Source organism: Cervus canadensis, chromosome 11, assembly GCF_019320065.1.
Source record: "Cervus canadensis isolate Bull #8, Minnesota chromosome 11, ASM1932006v1, whole genome shotgun sequence".
NCBI classification, from domain to species: Eukaryota; Metazoa; Chordata; class Mammalia; order Artiodactyla; family Cervidae; genus Cervus; species Cervus canadensis.
In genome coordinates this window covers 15524715-15543975 of record NC_057396.1, presented here as the reverse complement: position 1 = coordinate 15543975, position 19261 = coordinate 15524715, and the positions used below count along the sequence as shown (strand labels likewise).

Sequence of the window (19261 nt, the reverse complement as noted above, 5' to 3'; positions counted from 1 at the left end):
TAAAACAGTCAACCCTAAAGGAAATCAACCCCAAATATCGATTTGAAATACTGATGCTAAAGATGAAGCACCAATACTTTGGCCATCTGATGCGAAGAGTCAACTCATTAGAAAAGACCTTGTTACCAGGAAAGATTGAGGGCAGGAGGAGAAGGAGGGACAGAGGATGAGATGGTTGCATGGCATCATCAACTCAATGGACATGAGTTTGAGCAAACTGCAGGAGACAGTGAAAAACAGGGAAGACTGGCGTGTTGCAGCTCATGGGGTTGCAAAGAACTGACTCAGTGACTGAACAACGATAACAAAGAAAGCATGTCACAGATTTGATGCAGAAAAAGCTTTTGACATCCATTTATGATTTACGGAAAATAAAAAAAACTCTCCACAAAGCAGGAAGAGAGGGAACCTACCTCAACTTAATAAAGGCCATGTAAGACAAAACCAAAACTAACATTACACTCAATGGTGAAAAACTGAAAACATTTTCTCTAAGATCAGAAACAAGACAAGGATGTCCACTCTCACCATTTTTATTCAGCATAGTTTTGGAGGTCCTAGCCATGGCAATCAGAGAAAAAAAAGAAATAAAAGAAATCCAAATTGGAAAAGAGGTGAAACAGTCCTTGTTTGCAGATGACATGATACTATACATAGAAAACCCTAAATGTGCTACCAGAAGCTTCTAGAGTTATTCAATGAATTTGGTAAAGTTTCAAGATAAAAAGTTAATACACAGAAATCTCTTGCATTCCTATTTACTAACAATGAAAGACCAGAAAGAGAAATCAAAAAAGTCCCATGTACCACTGCATTAAAAAAATAAAATAGGATTTCCCTGGTGGTCCAATGCCTCCCAACGCAGGGGACATGGGTTCAAACCCTAGTTGGGGAACTCGCAAGCCTCATAGAGTGACCAAGGGAAAAAAAAAAAAGAATAGAATACCTAGGAATATACCTACCTAGAAGGCAAAAGGCCTGTACTCAGTAAACTATAAAACACTGATGAAAGAAATCAAAGATGAAACAAATAGATGGAAAGATTCCTGGATTGGAAGAATCAATGTTGTGAAAATCACTGTATCTACCCAATGCAATCTACAGATTCAATGCAACCCTATTAAACGACCAATGTCATTTAACCAGATCTAGAAGAAAGAATTTTACAGTTTCTATGGAGAGACAAAAGACCCTGAACAGCCAAGGCAATCTTGAGAAAGAAAAATGGAGCTGGAGGAAACGGGATTCCTGACTTCATAATATACTACAAAGCTACAGTAGTCAAGACAATTCGATACTGGCAGAAACAGAAATATACATCAACGGTACAGGATGGAAAACCCAGAGACAATGCCATGCACATACGGTCACCTAATCTATGACAAAGGAGGCAAGAATATACAATGGAGAAAAGACAGTCTCTTTAATAAGTGGTACTGGGAAAACTGGACAACTACATGTAAAAGAATGAAATTGGAACACTTGTTAACACCATCCACAAAAATAAACTCAAAATGGATTAAAGACCTAAATGTAAGGCCAGGTACTATAAAACTGTAGAGGAAAACATAGGCAGAACACTCTCTGACATAAATCACATTAAAGTATTTTTTGATTCACCTGCTAAAGCAATGAAAATAAAAATAAACAAAGGGGACCTAATTAAACTTAGAAGCTTTTGCACAGCAAAGGAAACCATAAACAAAATGAAAAGACAAACCCACATAAGGGGAGAAAATCTTCGCAAATCAAACAAGAGACAAGGGACTACTCTCCAAAATATACAAACAGCTCACGCAACTCAGTATCAAAAAAGAAAAAAAAAAAAAACCAATAAAAAAGCTGGGTGGAAGATCTAAATAGACATTTCTCCAAAGACATACCAAAGACACGCCAAAAAGCAGATGAAAAGATGCTCAACATCACTAATTATTGGGGCTTCCCTGGTGGCTCAGAGAGTAAAGCGTCTGCCTGCAATGCGGGAGGCCTGGGTTCGATCCATGGGACAGGAAGATCCCTTGGAGAAGGAAATGGCAACCCACTCCAGTATTCTTGCCTGGAAAATCCCATGGACGGAGAAACCTGATAGGCTACAGTCCATGGGGTCGCAAGACATGCTAAAAAGCAGATGAAAAGATGCTCAACATCACTAATTATTAGAGAAATGCAAATCAAAACTAATGAGGTATTACCTCAACCAGTCAGGATGGCCATCATCAAAAAATGTACAAACAATGAGCACAGCCTCCTACACTACTGGGGGTAATACAGTGGTACAGTCAACGTGGAGAATAGTATGGAGGTTCCTTAAAAACTAAAAACAGAGCTACATACGATCCTGCAATCCCACGCCTGGGCATATACATCCAGAGAAAACCATACTTAGAAACAACACATGCACCCCAACGTTCACTGCAGCATTATTTACAACAGCCAGGACATGGAGGCAACCTAAATGTCTATCAACAGAGGAACAGATAAAGAATGTGTCGTACATATATATACAACAGAATTTTACTTGGCCATAAAAAGAACAAAATAATGATATTTGCAGCAACCTGGATGGACCCAAAGATTGTCAGACTGAGTGACTTAAGTCAGAGAAAGGTAAATATCATACAACATAGCTCTTATGTAGAATCTAAAAAAATGGCACACATGAACTTATTTACAAAATAGAAACAGAGTCACAGATGTAGAATATAAAGTACAGTTCCAGGACAGGGGGTGGGTATAAAATGGGAAACTGGGACTACATACACACAGTACTATATATAAAATAGATAATTAATAAGGACCTATTGTATAGCACAGGGAACTCTTCTTAATACTCTTTAAAGATCCATATGGGAAAAGAATCTAAAAAAGAGTGGGCACATGTATAACTGGTTCACTTTGCTGTACAGCAGAAATCAACATAACATTGTAAACCAATTATATTCAATAAAAATTAAAAAAAAACCATCACAGAAAGTTAATGACAATGACCTCAATAGAAGTAAATTTAAAGTTAGAACAGAACTTTGGTTAACACAAATAATTTTTAATCATCTGTATTTTAACTACCATCAGTAACATGTTATTCATGACACCCCCTTAGAACTCATCTAAAATGTAGCTACCTCACAGCTGAAAAGTGCTATATAAAAAGATGCTCTGTTGAATGGGTTCACAACAGCTGAGTATAAGGTATTCTGCATGAAGGTGATGTGCAGTACACAGAACTCTTTTTTTATATATAGGCAACGAACATGAACAAAAAAGCAAAATGGAATGGGACAAGCAAAGAAAATTATGATGAGAAAGCTCAAATTAAAAAAACAGAAGTAGAAATGGTATGAGTCAGACTAATCTTCTTACCTCACACATTGGCTTTAATAACTGAAGAACTTCACTTTTTGTGCCACCACTATTCAAAAAAGCACAAGTCAGTGTCTTTAACCAAATGTCATGATTTTCACTTTGAGGAATCCACAGGCTTGTATCATCCAAGCCTTCTAAAGGACTTTCTTTGTCAAGTCTTGGTACTTCTAAAAACTAGAAAAAGGTGATCAGAAAACGTAAATACGGTAACCAGAAACATATTTTATCTTTCCTAGGCCAAACAAATATCTAGGCATAAACAAACATGTTTCCAAATAAAACTAAGTATAGTTAAAACTATGTCTAGAGGCATCAGTTGCTTTTTAAAATTAAAATACAATTATGCTTATGAAAGGCAGAATCTGGTGAAAATTTACTGATCTAAACAGAAGGAAACTTCTGCTCTCAGTTTATCAGCGGTATGTTAAATCACAGACTCTCTGCCTCACGTACGGAACCAGTCCAAATCTACCATACGGAACTGATTTCAGGATGAAATGAAATTTTAAAATCTTAAAACTGCAATGTTTTACAGGTTACAATATTCAGTTCAGTTCAGTTCCTCAGTCGTGTCTGACTTTTTGCGACCCCACGGACCGCAGCACGCCAGACCTCCCTGTCCATCACCAATTCCTGGAGCTTGCCCAAACTCATGTCCATCGAGTTGGTGATGCCATCCAACCATCTCAACCATCTCAACCTCATCCTCCTGCCTTCAATCTTTCCCAGCATTGCGGTCTTTTCCAATGAGTCAGTTCTTCACATCAAAGTACTGGAACTTCAGCTTCAGCATCAGTCCTTTCAATGAATATTCAGGACTGATTTCCTTTATAATAGTTTATAATTTATAATATTACTTAAGATTTTATAATTTATAATATTCAGGACTGATTAATAAGTTTATACTGCCAATAATTTCATTAAGACCAAAATTATATTTATGATACATCATGTTACTGAAGTTAAATTGGTGAGAACTCAGCAGCATATTTCTCAGTTGCTTTATGAAAAGAAAATATTAATGATGCTTAAGTTAAAAAAGAAGAGTTCTTAAGTATCTTTCATAGAGCCCTTTCAGTGGAACCTTGTTATGTCTGACATCAACATGAAAAAGGGAGAAATCTATACGTCATCTTATATTTCACATTAACTTATTATCACAATACCTATAAACCACACCAGGAGCAACGGCGTGTGTCTGATCAAAGAAAGGGGTTTTCCACTCCTTGAAAAAAAAGCCTGTCATTAAGAACTTTTCATATGCGCCCCCAAATCAACCATAATTTCTCTAGGCTACCTCTCTCAGCTTTTCCACACTGCCATAACTAAAAACATAGATTCAAATTATAATGGATTCAAATTATAGCTGAAATTATTTCCAAAAAACGTTAAGTGTTAGCATAATTAAGCAATATGACGTTCATAGCCCACAGCAAATAGAACTGTTCTAGATATAGTGGGTATTCAATAACATTCATTACTTGAGAGACCTTTTTTCTTGATGTTCTAAAAGGCTGTAGATAGATCAGCATGGGATCAGCTGTTGACTTATAAATCTCCCAGAAACTATGTCCAGTTTTTGTGGTTAAAATGCTTTTCAAACAGGTAACAGCTGCTGCTCGCACTTTGACACTGAAAAACACATATAATTCAAATGCCACAAAGTATATCAATATTAATCTTGATGAATGTGAAGTAACTCCTTATGAAAAAATTAAAACCTTAAATTATATTAGGAAACCTTTGCATTTATTAAGAAATTTTATATCTATAAAATTGTGTAACATCAAACAACAATTACCAAAGCACTTTTTAAATATTCTTTTAGTAAACCTGAGTTAGTGATCACTATAACAGCAATTCCTTTCATTCACTATAAGAATGTTTATGACTTACTATAAATTAAAAAGTCTCATAAAAAGAAATACTTGAAAATAACATTGACTAATGAGGAATGAGAATGACAGAATACTAATCGCCCACAAAAAAAAAATTTGATAACATTTTCTCTATGAGGAACAAATAATTTGGGATAACAGAGAATGGAATTTCCCTACAAATGATAAAATTATTGTCTAGAACAATTTTAAACAAACAGTAAGTGAAAAGCTAGTTGGAATTATTAGGTAAGACATCTATAATCTCTAATAAAAAATTAAAAGTCCTTCTCTTTTTCAAAAAATTAAGAAAAAGGGGACTGCAATACAACAGTACTGAAAATATAATAGCCGACATAAAATGTCACAAAGCCTGATACTATATATGATAATGAGCTATCAAGTAAAGGCTTAAGTCCTTTTAGGAGTCTCAATTTAAGACACAGAAGCATAAACCCTAAACTTGAATTCATCCTTCATTCTGCTGTCTCTCCCTGTCTTCTCCAAATTCAATTCACCAGCAGGTCCTGCTGCCTCTGTGTTAAAAATATCCCCAGGTTCCATTTCACCTTCACTGAAAGTCAAAGTCTTATCCAACTCTTTGTGGTCCCCATCGACCGCAGCCCATCAGGCTCCTCTGTCCATGGAATTCTCCTGGCAAAGATACTGGAGTGGGTTGCCATTTCCTTCTCCAGGGGATCTTCCTGACCCAGGGATCAAACCTAGGTCTCTCACATTGCAGACAAATTCTTTACCGTTTGAGCCAGCGGGGAAGCCTGCCTTCTGCCACCCTTCCTCTGGACTACTACAACAGTTCCATAATCAGGCTTCCCATTTCCATTTTTGCCCTATCTCAAGCCACTTGCCATATAAAAGTCACAGTAAAAGGATTAGTTGCATCATGTCTACTCTGCTTAAAACTCCATAGCTTCCTTATGTATTTCAAATAAAATTCAAATTTATTAATCAGAATTAGTCTGACCTTTCTAATTTCATTTTACGTCATCTTCTTTCACACCAGGCTTTCTCTGATCCTCAAACACATGAAGCTTATTCTACTCTAGCTATTCCCTGCCTGGAATGTTTTATTCCTAATCACCTTTCAGTTAATTCCTGAACACCCAGATCCACTGAATGACATTTCCTCACAGAAGCCTTCCATGATTCTATGAATTCCTTGGTCAACATCCCTTTGTATACCTGAGGTCCCTCAAACATGTAATGATTTTTTTCCTCTTACAAAAAAGACAGGAAAAACAAACTGTACCTATTCCCTGTGGTTCTCAAGTTTAAGTCACACTAGTATTTTTGTGCACCTTTTTCTGAAAAATCAATTGCAAATTACTGTGTAACAAGTGAAACACAAAGCTTGCAAATTTTCTGTGGAAAATCTCTTCAAAATCTGTATCAGATACACTTTGAAATACATTTTTATAATGAGATGAATTAAAAAATGAATAGAAGAATGGCTAAATGTGATAAAATAAGGATAATAATGGTAGAATATAGTAAAAATCTAGGTGGCAATTATATGGGTGGCATAATTCTTTCAATTTTGCTGTATGCTTGCAAATTTTTCTAACAAAATGTTGGGAAGGAAACCATGCCAGCCCTTTCACTGTAACAACAACAATAAAAGAGAGAAAGATGCACGTCCTTAAAATCAACAACGAAAACATAGCAAGTAGACACTATTGCCAGTCATTTACTCCCCAAGAGAAGGAGAGGGTGTTACAGGGAAACAGATGCAAAATACCTTTTTACCATACTGTGGGAGTACATGCCTGCTTAGTCATGCCCAACTCTTTGCAACTCCATGGACTGTAGCCCACCAGGCTCCTCTGTCCACAGGACTTCCCAGGCAGGAAGACTGGAGTGGGTTGTCATTTCCTTCTCCAGGGGATCTTCCTGACCAAGGGACCGAACCCGCGTCTCTTGCTTCTCCTGCATTGGCAGGCGGATTCTTAACCACTGGGCTACCTGGGAAGCCCTATTCACCTTAGAAACATGCCCAATTGTGGGCAAAAATTGTTTGAACCCAGTCCCCAAAAATGGTGGTGATGAAGTGCTCAAATATATCAAAAATAAATCCATTTGACCTTTGAACAACAAGGGTTTGAACTGTATAGATCCACTTATACACAGAGTTTTTTCAATAGTAAATACTACAGTACTATACCATCTGCAGTTGGTTGACTCCTCAGATACAGAACCACGGATAGAGAGCCCCAACTGTAAGTACACATGAATTTTCCACTAAGCAAAGCATCCTTACGCTCACATTGTTCAAGGGTCTGTAAATAATAAATAGATAACTTCAAATAGATAAATGGGGAGGGGATGAGAAAGCAAAAGTAATCTCATAATCAGCAAGCTGAAATTATACTGTTGTCATTTTGTTCTGTATTGAGCATTAGTGGGAAAAAGAAAGCCCTGTCTGATTAGCTTAGAACTTTTGGAGTTGTAATTCCCACTCTATGACTTATTGTAAAAGGATACAAATGAGCTTGTTTATAAAAGAGAAACAGACTCTCAGCCTTGGAGAAGGAATTTATGGCTGTCAAGGGGGAAGGCTGAAGGAGAGAGGTAGGGAGTTTGGGATTGACGCATACACACTACTATATTTAAAGTGGATAACCAACAAGGATCTATGTACACATAGCACGGGGAGCTCTGCTCAATGCCATGTGGCAGCCTGGATGGAAGGTGAGTTTGGGAGAGGATGGATATAGCAGAGCCGAGCCCCTTTGCTGTCCACCTGAAACTATCACAACATTGTTAATCCATTATACTTCCATATAAAATAAAACTATTTTTTTAAAAAGGATCAAAACGTCTAGCTGACAGGAGAGTGGTACCTTTGATTTTGACAAGTGCCCAAAATACCCCCATTTATATTCCCCTATCTTAATGCTTTCCGTGGAACCACTGGGTAGTTTTGCATTGTTTATTTGTCTAGTCTGCTCTTCCCTGGTGGCTCAGCTGGTAAAGAATCTGCCTGCAATGCGTGAGACCTGGGTTCGATCCCTCGGTTGGGAAGACCCCCTGGAGAAGGGAACAGCTACCCACTCCAGTATTCTGGCCTGGAGAATTCCATGGACTATTCCATGGAACTGCAAAGAGTCAGACAAGACTGAGCGACTCAATTTCACTCTCACTAAAATTTAACATGCACCTTGTCTGGCATATACATCATGATAACAAGCACCTGGCACATAGGGTTTTAGAAATTATGTGAATTAATAAAAATACAATAATTTTGACTAAATATTTAAGACCAAAAGTATGGCAACTTAAAGGAGAAAGCTTCAGTTACTGGAAATGTTAATTTATATGAGGTATCAATCTTGAAAGTCAAATTGAGGAAGAGCTATCAGACACAAGGTATCATTAAATACTCACCAATCTTCTACCAGAGTATTATTCAGGTAAGTCAGCACTATGAAGGTCCACTGAAGTTCTTTATCTTCAAATAATTCAAGAGCCTTGGTATAAGATGTATCTTTACTATGTTGTATAGCTATTGTAGAGAAATCTATAGGACCAACTTCTCCCAAGCAGCTTCCAACAGCCTCTACATACAGAAATTCCAATTCAGTAAAGTTATAGCTAAGAGATCACATATAAAACATAAATTTTCTAATTTCAAAAATATGTTTTTGTCATCCTTTGACATTTAAGTGCTTCCTCATAGATGATGAATAGATTAAAGGAGGTATAAAATAGTGTATCATTTCCTTTACATTTCATCCATGTGGGTAATATTTTCCCCTATAAAATCATATCCAAGAGATAGATTAACTAGTAAAATGTAGCTATTAAGGAAAGTCTAAATATAGCCACTGTGCATGCATGCATGCTAAGTAGCTTCAGTTGTGTCCGACTCTGTGCGAAGCCACAGACAGCAGCCCACCAGGCTCCTCTGTCCAAGGGATTCTCCAGGTAAGAATACTGGAGTGGGTTGCCATTTCCTTTTCCAATGCATGCATGCATGCTAAGTTGCTTCAGTTGTGTCCGACTCTGTGTCACCCCTGGCAGCCTGTGGCAGCCTGGATGGAAGGTGAGTTTGGGAGAGGATGGATATAGCAGAGCCGAGCAGATCTCCAGGGGATCTTCCCAACCCAGAGATTGAACCCAGGCCTCCCGCACTGCAGGTGGATTCTTTACCAGCTGAGCCACCCGGGAAGCCCTGTTGACTATGAGGGCTACTCCATTTCTTCTAAGGGATTCTTGCCCACAGTAGTAGATATAACGGTCATCCAAATTAAATTCGCCCATTCCGGTCCATTTTAGTTTACTGATTCTTCAAATGCCAATGTTTACTGTTGCCATCTCCTGTTTGACCACTTCCAATTTACCTTGATTCATGGACCTAACATTCCAGATTCCTATGCAGTATTGTTCTCTACAGCATCAGATTTTACTTCCATCACCAGTCACATCCATAGCTGGGTGCTATTTTCACTTTGGCTCAGCCTCTTCATTCTTTCTGGAGCTAGTTCTCCAATCTTGTCTAGTAGCATACTGGGCACCTACTGACCTGGGAAGTCCATCTCTTAGTGTCATACCTTTTTGCTTTTTCATACTGTTCATTGGGTTCTCAAAGTGTTTGCCATTCCCCTCTCCAGTAAATACGTACAAGCCATTTTCAAATTAATAGCTATGCACATGTATTAATTACTAACTTTTTACTTTATATGAATGTCTAAGGAAGGAAAATATGAAAGGAGGGCTGCTTAAGGATACTTGAACTAAACAGAAATCTAACTAGCACCTCACATTTCCCCACTATTTCAGACAACAAATTTTACGGATTTTTAAAATGCTATGAAGATGACCACTTAAACAAAAAAAACTCATATTCACTAAGCCAAATAGTTTACCTAAAACTTCTCTTTCACCAGTGTGGTTTACTGCCATCTTGGATAACTGCAACAAGCTGACAACTAGCTTCACCATTATGCCATCCTGAGGGTTATCTAGAAGCAGTTTTAAAAAAATTAGTTTAAGCTATGGTGGAAACAACACTTTTCTTTATAATATGCTTATATATTAAATTGTGTGACTAGAAAATGTTAATAAAGATTTTAAATTGTGGTAGCTTTAAAAATACAAAGTAAATGAAAGTATCTGAACTTCCTTTCTTCAACTGAATCATGTAAAAATGTTTGGCAACAATATTTGGCAGACAGAGAGAGAAAAATGTCTTAACAAGTTGTGCAGAGAAATCAATACCTTTAGCAAAATCACACTTAGAAACACAAAAATTATTCAGCATTAAATTAGAAGGAACCTTGGGAGAATGCCTGGTTTTTTAGCCTCTTGCATTTAGAATAGACCAGCCCTGTCCAATAGAATTTTCTGCAATGATGATAATGGTCTATAATCCATGCTGTCCAATGACAGCCACAAGCCACATGTTACTACTGAGAACTTGACATGTGCTAGTACAACAAAGAAGTTGAACTTTAAATTTTACTGAATTTTAAGTCATTTAAATTTAAATAGCTACAAACATCTATTGGCTATATTGGTATGAATCAATAAAATACCCAAATACACAAGAATTAGAAATACAAAGAGAAAGTTCATGTTTCATATATATATACATGTATATACATACATATACCTCAAGAACAAATATTCTAGAAACTCAGAATTCAGATGGTCAAAACAAAATTAATTTTTAAAAGTACTGAGGATAAAAATCACAAAATAGAAATATGAAGCTAATCAGCACAGGATGAAGAAAATCAAAACATAAGTAGAAAATGTTTCCACCAAGTACAGTACTATAGTAACCTAAAAACTAAAATCAAATCAACTTAAAAATGGAAGTTTTCTTAAGTTAAAAAAAAAAAGCTAGAAACATATATACAAATACGTGTGTAGATACAAAACAGACACATACATACATACAAACAGAACACATACATGGCTAAGATGCTTAAAATGAAATGTTTCTTTTATTTAAATAAACTCGGGGATAAATAAATAAATAAATAAACTGGGGTAGTAGGCAGAGAGATTACCTTGTATGCCTCCCTTTAAAGAATTCAAATTTTTCTTTTGGGCAGCAGCAAATTGTTAACATTTTTTTAAGTGGCAGAATAAATTTGGACATTCCGGCATAGGTCCAAAGTATGAATAAAATGGGAGTAATTCAAGGTGAGGATACAACTTAGAAAGTCTTTCACAACTAGATGAGAAATGATTAGGGTCTGAACTAAATCTGTGGCAATTAAACCAAGAGCAAGAATTTAAAGAGATTCTTTCAAAAAGAAACAGATACAAATAACCCAAGTTATTAAAATGAGTACCCTGAGATGCTCTCATAAGATCCATCATCTGATCTTTATGTTGCTCTAGTTGTCTTCGAAGATCCTTCAATCCTTCAAGCCTTGTCAATGGAAGTGCGTCATAAGCACTTACTGAGAGAAAATGGTTAATTTCCTAAAAGAGAAAATCAGCTAAAAATGTAACTTGCTTTTGACATATATTGGTTGAGTCTGTAAAATAAAATTTCTAAAAATCAGTTAATGCCTTCCACAGACACTGATTCCTATCACTGTTATTACCAAACAAGGTGGAAATAAGTTACTTATTTCACTTCAAATCTTACAGTGTTTTAATCATTTAAATTCTAATAGACTCTCTCATGATAAAGTATTTAGAGTTTAAGATTGTTATACTCAATTAGAGATAAAAACTTAAACTTGTATTTTTTTATCACTACAATTCTAGTTTTATGTCTCAATATGTTTAACTATATTCTCATATTGATTATAGTCAATTGTAGAGTAAAATTAGAGTAAGATTTATAAGGAAAACATCTGATCATAGTTTTGAAATTTATAAGGGTTAAACAAGATTAAAACCTGAAAAACTCTTTAAAAAGTTACATACCATCTCTAATTCAAGCATTATATTTTCCTTCAGAGGATCAGATGGTAATTTTGAGATATTAATGAATCTTAAGTGTATATTTCATCAAGCATATTTTATATTATACTTCTTTAATATTTAAATTCAGATCTTTACCAAGAAACTTTGATAATTTATACTTTTACTGCAAGGCAAGAGTATATTTAAAACTTCAGTTTTTTATCTGTTAAGAGGATAGATTTCAGGTTAAGCTTTTTTAATCACAATTTTTTAAAAAGAGCAGTTTTTACTCTGAGAGGATCAGAGGCTTCCAGAAAGTACTACTACGCTCTCTAATACAAAATAGCAAGATGATAGACTTACCTCCAAAAGTGAAAAGGGTCCTTTACTGTATTTGATTTTCTGCTGAGTAATACGCAAATCCTTAAAGACAACGTGGTCAGGAAAAGGATCTAAAAGTTTAATTGTGATATACAGATTTTCATTATCCTTGTTATCAATCACTAAGAATTTCAACAAGTCCAATACCTAAACAAAATTAAAAAAGAAAAAATTAAGAGAAATGGATTAATTCTATTTTAAAATAAAACAAATAAACCCACTGTAATAAATGATAAAAACTCTATTAACCTAGTTTAGATAAAATGTTCTAATCACTACTAAGGCACCTAGCTACTATTGTTTCTGGGTTTTCAAATAATTCAACAAACATGTAGGGCCTTTACTATAGGATGGATACTGAGGAAGACGGTTGTCAATATTACTGAAGCATTTTATATAATATCTCATACACCATCAGAGTAGTGTGAACTGAATCCCTAGTTTTGACTACCTCTACATTTCAGTATCAGTAAGCAAGAAATCAGGTTATTTATTAGGTCAAAATTACTAGGTGCTCTATAACAAAAAGATTATAAGAATTAATTCATTGAGAATGTTTTCCCTGTCATTTTTCAAAGACTATTTTCACTAAAATTACTGATTACACTGAGTAAACATAAAACAACCAGTTCTTTCCAAGAATACTTTATCAGTATATTTCAAATATCATTTTGAACATGATTTGAGAAATTACCTGCTCCTGAACTTCCATTTGATCATCCACAAGGGGTATAAGTGTACCAACAATAACATGAAGATGACTTTCTAAAGCATCCTTACAGTAAGTTACCGCTGTGTGGCAAACCCGGCTTAACAGGTCACAACAAAGGGAGAAGCTACGTAATGAAACATCCATGAAACGAGAAGGCCTAATGTGGGGGAAAAAACAGTAAGTTACAGGACACTACTTTGATATCAATTTGTTCAAAAGTCATTATTATTCAACAGCTCTAATTCTGATGTGGCATGACATAAAAGTTACTTTCACATCTAATTCTTTAAAATTAGATGTTTAAAAGCCAAAAACAGAAGTGACATCAAGAAAATGACAGAGTAGGCAGCTCCAAGCTTCCCTAACAGAAATACTGAAAAACGAGCAAACTGTAGGAACTTTGTTGGAACTCTGTAAAACAGCAACAATCAAGCAATCACTGAATCAAGAAAAAGGAAACTTAAAAACTAGGAAAGCTTTGTGGTGATTTTACTTGTCTGTGCCCTACATCATCCCCAGCCTGGCAGTATTCATGAAAACTTCAGACCCCGTTTCTAACGTGGAATCTTGGTCCTTAGTTTTGGATGGAGCAGAGCAGACTTTATTTACAAATTATTGTGTATTTCTGTTCTAAACCTATTTGGGGACTAATGTAAGGTTCTTGGCTCTGTTTTCTTAACTTGTGTATCTGACAGGCTGAGAAAGCTGAGGGCACTGTAAGGCTGACCAACAACCCACAGCTGCCTGGGATAAGAGACTGCCTAAAGCCCAGGATAAAAAGCTAGGGAGAGAGTTTCTTTGGAAATTAGAACACGCAAAATCACCCATATTTCATGGAACTTCACATGCCCAGGGTAAGGTGCTTACTCCAAAACTACCTGAGAAGATCATAATCTTTCTCTTTGGGCAGATGGTTAGGCTTGGTGGAAGTCAAGCTAAGTGTTGACGGAGATTCCTAACACAGAGCCAATCTGCAAAGACTAGGATAGCTTTTCTCTTTCTCTGGCTCCTTGTATTCAGGGAAATCTCTGTCATAATGCTACCTGAACACAAGTTAAGGAACAGTCTATAGTGACTACAATGGCAAGGAATACACTCTCTGGAAATACAGTTGAGTATATCTATGAAACAAATGTACCACTACAGCCTTCAACAATTAAAAAAAAAAAAAAAAGTCAAACCTTGGGGAAGGGGAAAATCTAATTTCCACGGGTAATATAATAGTAAAATGTCCCGTTTCAATAAAAAAAAAATCACAAGGAATTCAAAACAATAGGAAAGTATAGGCCATTCAAAGGAATAAAATATATTGACTGAAAGAGCTCACAAGGAAGCTCTGATATCAGAATTACTAGACAATAACTTTATCAGACAACTGTTTTAAACATGCTAAAAGAGCTTAGAGACAAACGAAAATGAAGATACAGCATGCCAAAACTAATGCTATTCAGCATAAGCAGTACTGAGAGAACAACATGTTGCAGTTAACACTGAAAAAGAAGCCTTGAAGAACACTACCAAACACTTAAGAATTAACATCTCAAATTCTTCCCCAAAACAGAATAGCAGGAAACACTTCCTAATTCATTTTATGGGGCCAGCATTTCTCTGACATCAAAGTAAGATAAAGACAACACAGGAAAATTATAATATCTAATACTCTTATGAATATATATGTGCAAAACCCCTCAACAAAATACTAGAAAACTGAATCTAATAGCACATTAAAAGAATATACATCATGAGCAACTGGGATTTATCTCAGAAATGCAAGAGCATATCATAAGAAAGTCAATCCAAGAAATACACCACATTAACAGAATAAAAGAATATAACACAGGACCCTCTCAACAAACAATGAAAAGGCATGTGACAAAATCCACCATCCTTTCATGAGAAAAACACTCAGAAAAATATTAGAATAAAAACTTTCTCAACAAAATAAAGGTAACCTATGAAAACCCCAAACTAACAACATAATCAGTATTGAAAGACTAAAAAGCTTTCCCACTAAGATTAGGAATAAGACAAAGATGTCCACTTTCACCACTGCTACTCAACACAGTACCGAACTTCCAGCCAGGGCAATTAAATAAGAAAAAGAAAGGGCATCCAAATCAGAAAGGAAGAAGTAAAATGATATTCAGATGACATGATTTCTTTATAAGAAACTCCTAAAAGAATCCACAAGAAATCTACTAGTGGTAACAAATTTAGCAAAGCTGCAAATCACAAAATCACATACAAAATTATCTGTGTTTCTATACAACAGCAATGACAATCTAAAATGAAAACTGATTTAAAAACTCCACTTGCAATAGCACCTAAAAGAATTAAACATCTAGGAATAAATTTAACCAAGCATGTGAATCGCCTGTACACTGAAAATTACATAGCATGGATGAAAGAAATGAAACCCAACTTAAGGGAAAAACATTCTGTATTCATGGACTGGAAGACAAATTTTAACACTATCTAAAACAGTGGCATATTGAATGCAATATCCATCTAAATTCCAGCACTTTTTTTGCATAAATGGAAAAACTGGTCGACAAGTTCATACGGAATTGCAAGGTATCCAAACAGTCAAAACAATCTGAAAAAGAAGAAGAAAACTGGAGGACTCACACTTCCTGATTTCAAAAGTTACTATAGAGTGACAGTAAGCAACACAGTCATTCCTGAAGGAAACCAACCCTGAATATTCATTGGAAGGACTGATGCTGAAGCTGAAGCTCCAGTACTTTGGCCACCTGATGTGAAGAGCTGACCCACTGGAAAAGAACCCGATGCTGGGAAAGATTGAAGGCAGGAGAAGGGGGTGACAGAGGATGAGATATTTGGATAGCATCACTGACTCAATGGACATGAGTCTGAGCAAACTCTGGGAGATAGCGAAGGACAGGGAAGCCTGGTGTGCTATAGTCCCTGAGGCTGAAAACAATTGGACATGACTTAGCGACTGAACAACAAGAAGCAACACAACATGGCATAAGGAAAGACCAATGGAATAGAATTGAGAATCCAGAAATAAACCCATACATCAATGGCTAACTGATTTTTGACAAGGGCGAAAGAATAGTCTTTAATAAATAGTGCTGGGACAACTAGATTTCTACATGCAAAAGAATGAAACTGAACCCTTAACTCACACTATTTATAAAAATTAAAATGGATCAGCAACCTAAATATAAGAGCTAAAATCATAATACTCTTAGAATAAACTTGAAGGGTAAATCTCCATGACCTTAGATTTGACAATGCATTCCTACCTACAATACCAAAACCACATGAAACAAAAGAAAAATAAGATAAATCAGACCTTACCAAAATTAAACACATTTGCTCATCAAAAGACATTATCAGGAAAGTGAAAATTTTATAGGATGGAAAAAACTATTTGCAAATCACATATGAATTCAATATCCAGAATATATTTGCAAATCACATACTGAGTTCAGTCCAAGAACACATAAAGAACTCCTACAGCTCAACAACAAAAAGACAATCCAAATTTTTTTCCTCTATTTTTATTGTATTGTCCCTCATCCCAAAGCCCTCTCCCATTTCCCTTCCCATCCTGTTGCCTGTTGCATGCATCAAACTTGGACTGGTGATCTATTTCACACATGGTAATATACATGTTTCAATGCTATTCTCCCAAATCCATTTTTGATTTGAGAGACAATCCAATTTTTAAAATGGGCAAAGGATTTAAATAGACATTTCTCCAAAGAAGACATACAAATCATCAATAAGCTCATGAAAAGATATTCATGAGTAGTTAGTAGGAAAATGCAAAATCAAAACCCCAATACCACTTCATGCCTATGAAACAACCCAAGTGTTCATCATGAGATGAATGAATAAAAAAAATGTGGTATATATCCAATAGAATGTTGCTGTGTTTAGTTGCTCAGTTGTGTCCAACTCTTTGCAATCCCATGGACTGTAGCCCACCAGGCTCCTCTGTCCCTGGGGATTCTCCAGGCAAGAATACTGGAGTGGGTTGCCATGCCCTCCTCCAGGGGATCTTCCCAACCCAGGGATCAAACCCAGGTCTCCCGCATAGAAAGAGGATTCTTTACCATCTGAGACACCAGGGATGCCGAATGGAATGTTATTTAGCCATAAAAAAGCATGATGCTGGATAAACACTGAAGACATGCTAAGTGAAACAAGCCAATAGGAAAGGGTAAAGAAATTATGATTCTGCTTATATGAAATACCTAGAACAAGGAAATTAAAAAAGACAGGAAGTAGATTAGAAGCGATAAGGGCTATAGGGAAGAGGAACTGTGTGGTTATTGCTTAATGAGTAGAGAGATTCTATTTGAGGTAATAAAAAAGTTGGGTTTGGAAACAGCAATGACAGAAATAAAAATTAATAGCATATCATGAACATAATTAATAGCACTAAATTGGAAAATATAGTTAAAAATGAGAAATTTTCTTATATATTTTAACACCATAATAAAACCTTTTTTAAAAAAGTGAAGGAAAAAGACTGAATGACTTAAAGTACATACACATACATATGACTTAAAATTAAAATTATAGTTTTAAAAAGCAAAAAAGAACGAGAAAACAAAATGGAAATAGATATCTTCATATGCTTTGAGGGCTTAAGTTTATTTTATTACAATGTTATCTACTAATAAGAAAACAATAGAATCATTATTAAAACCAATGGAAAGGACAGAGATGCTAAAAAGTACATACATCCCCAAATCTATAGTAATTGTGATACTGTGATTTATAACAAGAAATATATATTTGGTCTTTGTCCCCATTCCTGGCAGAGTCCCTAAAGCTTCTGGAATTTCCTGTGATGAGAGCAATAAAGGAGTCTTTCGTTATGTTGATGAAGTATCTTTGGGGAAGCCTCTAAGGATGTGGGCTGGTTGCCAAGAGAACCAACCCTGTAATTAGAGGGTTGGAACTTTCTGTCCCACCTCTCTGATCAAAAAGGGCCTTCCCTTCAATCAGTCACCAATGGCTGACGATTCCTCTGTGACACCCAAAAGGATGGGGTTTAAGGAGCTTCTGGGTTGGTGAACATTTGCAGGTATGAGAGTGAAGTGACTGGAGAGACCACTTAAGTTCCATGCCCGTTCCCCGTACTTTGCCCTATGTATCTCTTCCATTTGGCTGTTCCTGAGTTATTTCTTTTTGTAATAAACCAGCAATCTAGTGAGTAAACAGGTTTCTAATAAGTTCTGTGAGCCACTCTAGCAAAATAATCAAACCCAAGGAAGGGGGTTATTGAAACCTCCAATCTATAGTTTTCAACTGGAGTCTGATGAGGTTGGAGAGAGGGTAGTCTTGTAGGACTGAGATCTTAACCTGTGGGATCTGACACTATCTACAGGCAGGTACCAGCTGATGTCTGAAGAATACCCTGGGTGTGCACTGGGAATCCCCCTTCCCCTTCCCACCCACTGGAAGTGGTGAGCAGAACTGCTATGGTAACATGTATTTATGGCCATGTCAAATTAGGATATTTAAAATGCTGAAGAGAAGACCTTTAATATTTAAAGATTTCTAGAGCTGGAGAAGTAGTGATTCACTTTGTAAAATATAATATCTATATATATATTAAAAAAGCAAAATTCAGAATATAATACTCTGGCTTCTACCCTGTAGAAGCATATAATTTTTCAATTAAGATGAAGGTAGAAAAACTTCTTATATATTGGTCTAAATATATTACTTACCTTTGGTTGATATAGTGAATCAAAGTATAAATAACATCTCGAAGAACAAAGGCCCAAGCTCCTCCTAAGCCACTCTTTATATCATTCATTAATAAACTAACAAACAGGTGATATATTTTAATAATTCTGTGCCTTTTGTAAACATTATTTGTCTCAGCTGCTTGCTCACATATGGCTAGAAGAATTTTCTGATATGAATCCTAGAAAATAAAGATACATTTAGTAAAACCTTGCCTAACCACATATACTCAGCCATAATACATATATTTTATTTTATTATTTTTAATACATACATTTTATATTCAAATTACAGAATTCTAAATTTC

The 19261-nt window shown here is 35.8% G+C and overlaps 1 protein-coding gene across 3 annotated transcripts in view; it reads right to left on the bottom strand.

The window, feature by feature from the left end:
- ATM (ATM serine/threonine kinase) overlaps window positions 1-19261 on the bottom strand; it is a 144424-nt gene that overhangs the window by 57574 nt on the left and 67589 nt on the right. For 2 of the 3 annotated variants that reach the window (XM_043482936.1, XM_043482937.1), the window contains 8 exons: window positions 18936-19135; window positions 13201-13375; window positions 12489-12653; window positions 11561-11693; window positions 10124-10219; window positions 8643-8814; window positions 4845-4995; window positions 3361-3537 (listed from right to left, as the gene is read on the bottom strand). In XM_043482936.1, the coding sequence (XP_043338871.1) occupies window positions 3361-3537; window positions 4845-4995; window positions 8643-8814; window positions 10124-10219; window positions 11561-11693; window positions 12489-12653; window positions 13201-13375; window positions 18936-19135 (1269 nt within the window). The remainder of the gene's footprint in view (window positions 1-3360; window positions 3538-4844; window positions 4996-8642; window positions 8815-10123; window positions 10220-11560; window positions 11694-12488; window positions 12654-13200; window positions 13376-18935; window positions 19136-19261) is intronic. The other variant, XM_043482939.1, reaches the window with a different exon arrangement.